This window comes from Apaloderma vittatum, unplaced genomic scaffold, assembly GCF_000703405.1.
Source record: "Apaloderma vittatum isolate BGI_N311 unplaced genomic scaffold, ASM70340v1 scaffold26143, whole genome shotgun sequence".
Taxonomy (NCBI): Eukaryota; Metazoa; Chordata; class Aves; order Trogoniformes; family Trogonidae; genus Apaloderma; species Apaloderma vittatum.
Window position 1 is genome coordinate 1533 of NW_009707824.1, and position 2298 is coordinate 3830.

The 2298-nt window shown below is 62.0% G+C and overlaps 1 protein-coding gene across 1 annotated transcript in view; it reads left to right on the plus strand.

Moving 5' to 3' along the window:
* NAV1 (neuron navigator 1) overlaps positions 1-2298 on the plus strand; it is a gene marked incomplete at both ends in the record, with an annotated part of 7213 nt that overhangs the window by 1439 nt on the left and 3476 nt on the right. The window contains 3 exon segments of the mRNA XM_009866356.1: positions 365-373; positions 1833-2048; positions 2090-2275. Coding sequence (XP_009864658.1) covers positions 365-373; positions 1833-2048; positions 2090-2275 — 411 coding nt within the window.

Below are 2298 nucleotides of genomic sequence, written 5' to 3' on the forward strand. Positions count from 1 at the left end.
GGGGTCAGCCCCATGAGCCAGCTGCTCTCGGTTTGCGTTGGCCTTGTGGTGTTGGCCACCTCTGTCCCCTGGGGACAGCTCTGGTGAGGAGTGTGCAGCCGCAATGGATTTGTGTCTTCGTGTGTTGTCTGGGACTTGTCCAGCCCCTCTGGGAGTTTTCCAGCCCTGGTCCTGCACGCCTGCTCCTTTGTTTTTTCCCCACATCTGCCTTCTGGCCACGTAGGCTCTGGCAGTGCGGGGGGGCCGGACGCCTCGGCCAGGCAGCCCCTTCCCCGCACCAAGCGGCTCTGAGCTGGACGCGTGATTAAGTCTTGTTTTGTTTTGTTTCTCTTCCCTTATGCTGACCTCAACCCTTTTTTTCCAGGTGTACGAGGTAAGTCCGATGCTGCCCCCTCCACCCCATGCCATGCCCGGCCATGGCCCTCGCTTCATTCTGCGGGACAGTGCTCGTAACACTCCGCATCCCATCCATCCCACCGGCACTAACCCCGGCACGGACCATCCCGGCATCCCCAGCCGGGCTGCACGCACCTCGGCTGCTTCATTCTGTGTTGAGGCCAAAATATACCCACGAGGGGCTGAACTGCCCTCGGTGGCCCCGAGGCAGCAAGAGGGGCTTGGACGGAGACCTATCCCATGGGCGGGGCAAGTCCCCTTCTTTCCCTGGGGAAGGCAGGCACTTTCCTGACTCCCTGTAGCCAGATCTTTTGGGACAGGGACCTCGCTGCAGCGCTGCCTGTGGTCACCAGGGTGTGGGTGCTGCCCATCTCTGTATTGCCATGGCTGGCATGTCCCCAGAAGATTTTGTCCCTGTCAGTACCTACGTGGGTCCCGGTGCTCCCCGGTTCTCCCACCATCATCAGAGCCTGACACCCACCTGTTTTTTTTCACACTGAAATGCAGCATTTTTGCTTTTGGGGAACACCAGACTAGCTTGCCTGGTGCCTGTGGGATTTGGGCTGGATCCTGCCCATTCTCCATCCCCTCTTCATCCCACTTCCCCTCAGACCAGGCTCTGGCCCTCCAGGGGACACGGTGGGAGCCTGGGGTGCCTGTCCTGCTGCTCTCCCGCATGCTGGTGGCGCAAAAGCAGGACCCAGGCTTGGTTTGACCCCTGTGCCGTGTCATTCCACGCTCCCTGGCCTCGGCACGCCGCTGGCCTGCCCGCTCTGTGTGTGCTGTGTGCATGCTGCATGCCTGGCTGGGACCCCGGGAAAGTCTTGTGGGAGCTGCACCTCAAGGAGAGGTCCCCGCAGGGCTGTGGGGCTGAAATTACCCCCTCGCACAGCGACCTCGGCTCTGCAGGAGCTAGAGGCGGGGATGTCCTTGAAATGTCGTGCGCTGGGATGGCTGCGATGGGGTGGATGTGGGGATGGAGCTGGCCCTTCCTGATGGCCTGGGGTGCTGGTGCAGAGCCTGAGCACCCTGCTGGGGTGCTGGTGGGGAGCAGGGCTGGGCGAAGCCTGACCAAGCCATGGGTCCCTCTCTGTGGGGCTGTGCGGTGCCGCCCGGGAGTAATCACAGAGTTGTGGGAGTTGGAAGGGACCTCTAGAGATCATCTAGTCCAACTTCCCTGCTAAGGCAGGAAAACTGAAAGTGGAAAAAATTCTGCTTTGTGTTGCACCAAGGGCTGTGTGTCCCCATCCCTCAGCTGGACCCGCAGAGTGGGGTCAGGCCGGTGCCTTCCCTAGGGCCGTGGTGGGGCGCTGCCTCGGCGAGGGGTGTGGTGTTACTGCTCCCAGCTTGGACTGTCTGTGGGTCCTGGGCAGGTCTCTGCTTGCAAGGCTGCGCTGTCGGGCTGTCCCTAACAAGAGTGTTTCCCTCTCCTGTAGCTGCGCAGCTCCTTCAACAAGGCCTTCAGCATCAAGAAGGGACCCAAATCGGCCTCGTCCTACTCGGACATCGAGGAGATCGCCACGCCGGACTCGTCAGCCCCCTCTTCCCCCAAGCTGCAGCACGGCTCCACAGAGACTGCCTCGCCCTCCATCAAATCCTCCACGTCCTCCTCTGTGGGCATTGACACGACTGAGTATGTGGGGCCAGGGCCAGTGGCCCGGGGTGGTGAGGGGGGGCCCTGAACGCGTGCAAGCTTCTGTCTCCCCCTTGGGCCAGGCTCTTCCAGGCCCACGGCGAGGGCGAGCCAGAGAAAAAGGAGGTGTCGGAGCTGCGCTCAGAGCTGTGGGAGAAGGAGATGAAGCTCACAGACATCCGCCTGGAGGCCCTCAACTCGGCCCACCAGCTGGAGCAGCTGCGGGAAACTATGCACAACATGCAGGTGAGGACCTCTGCCGGCAGCCC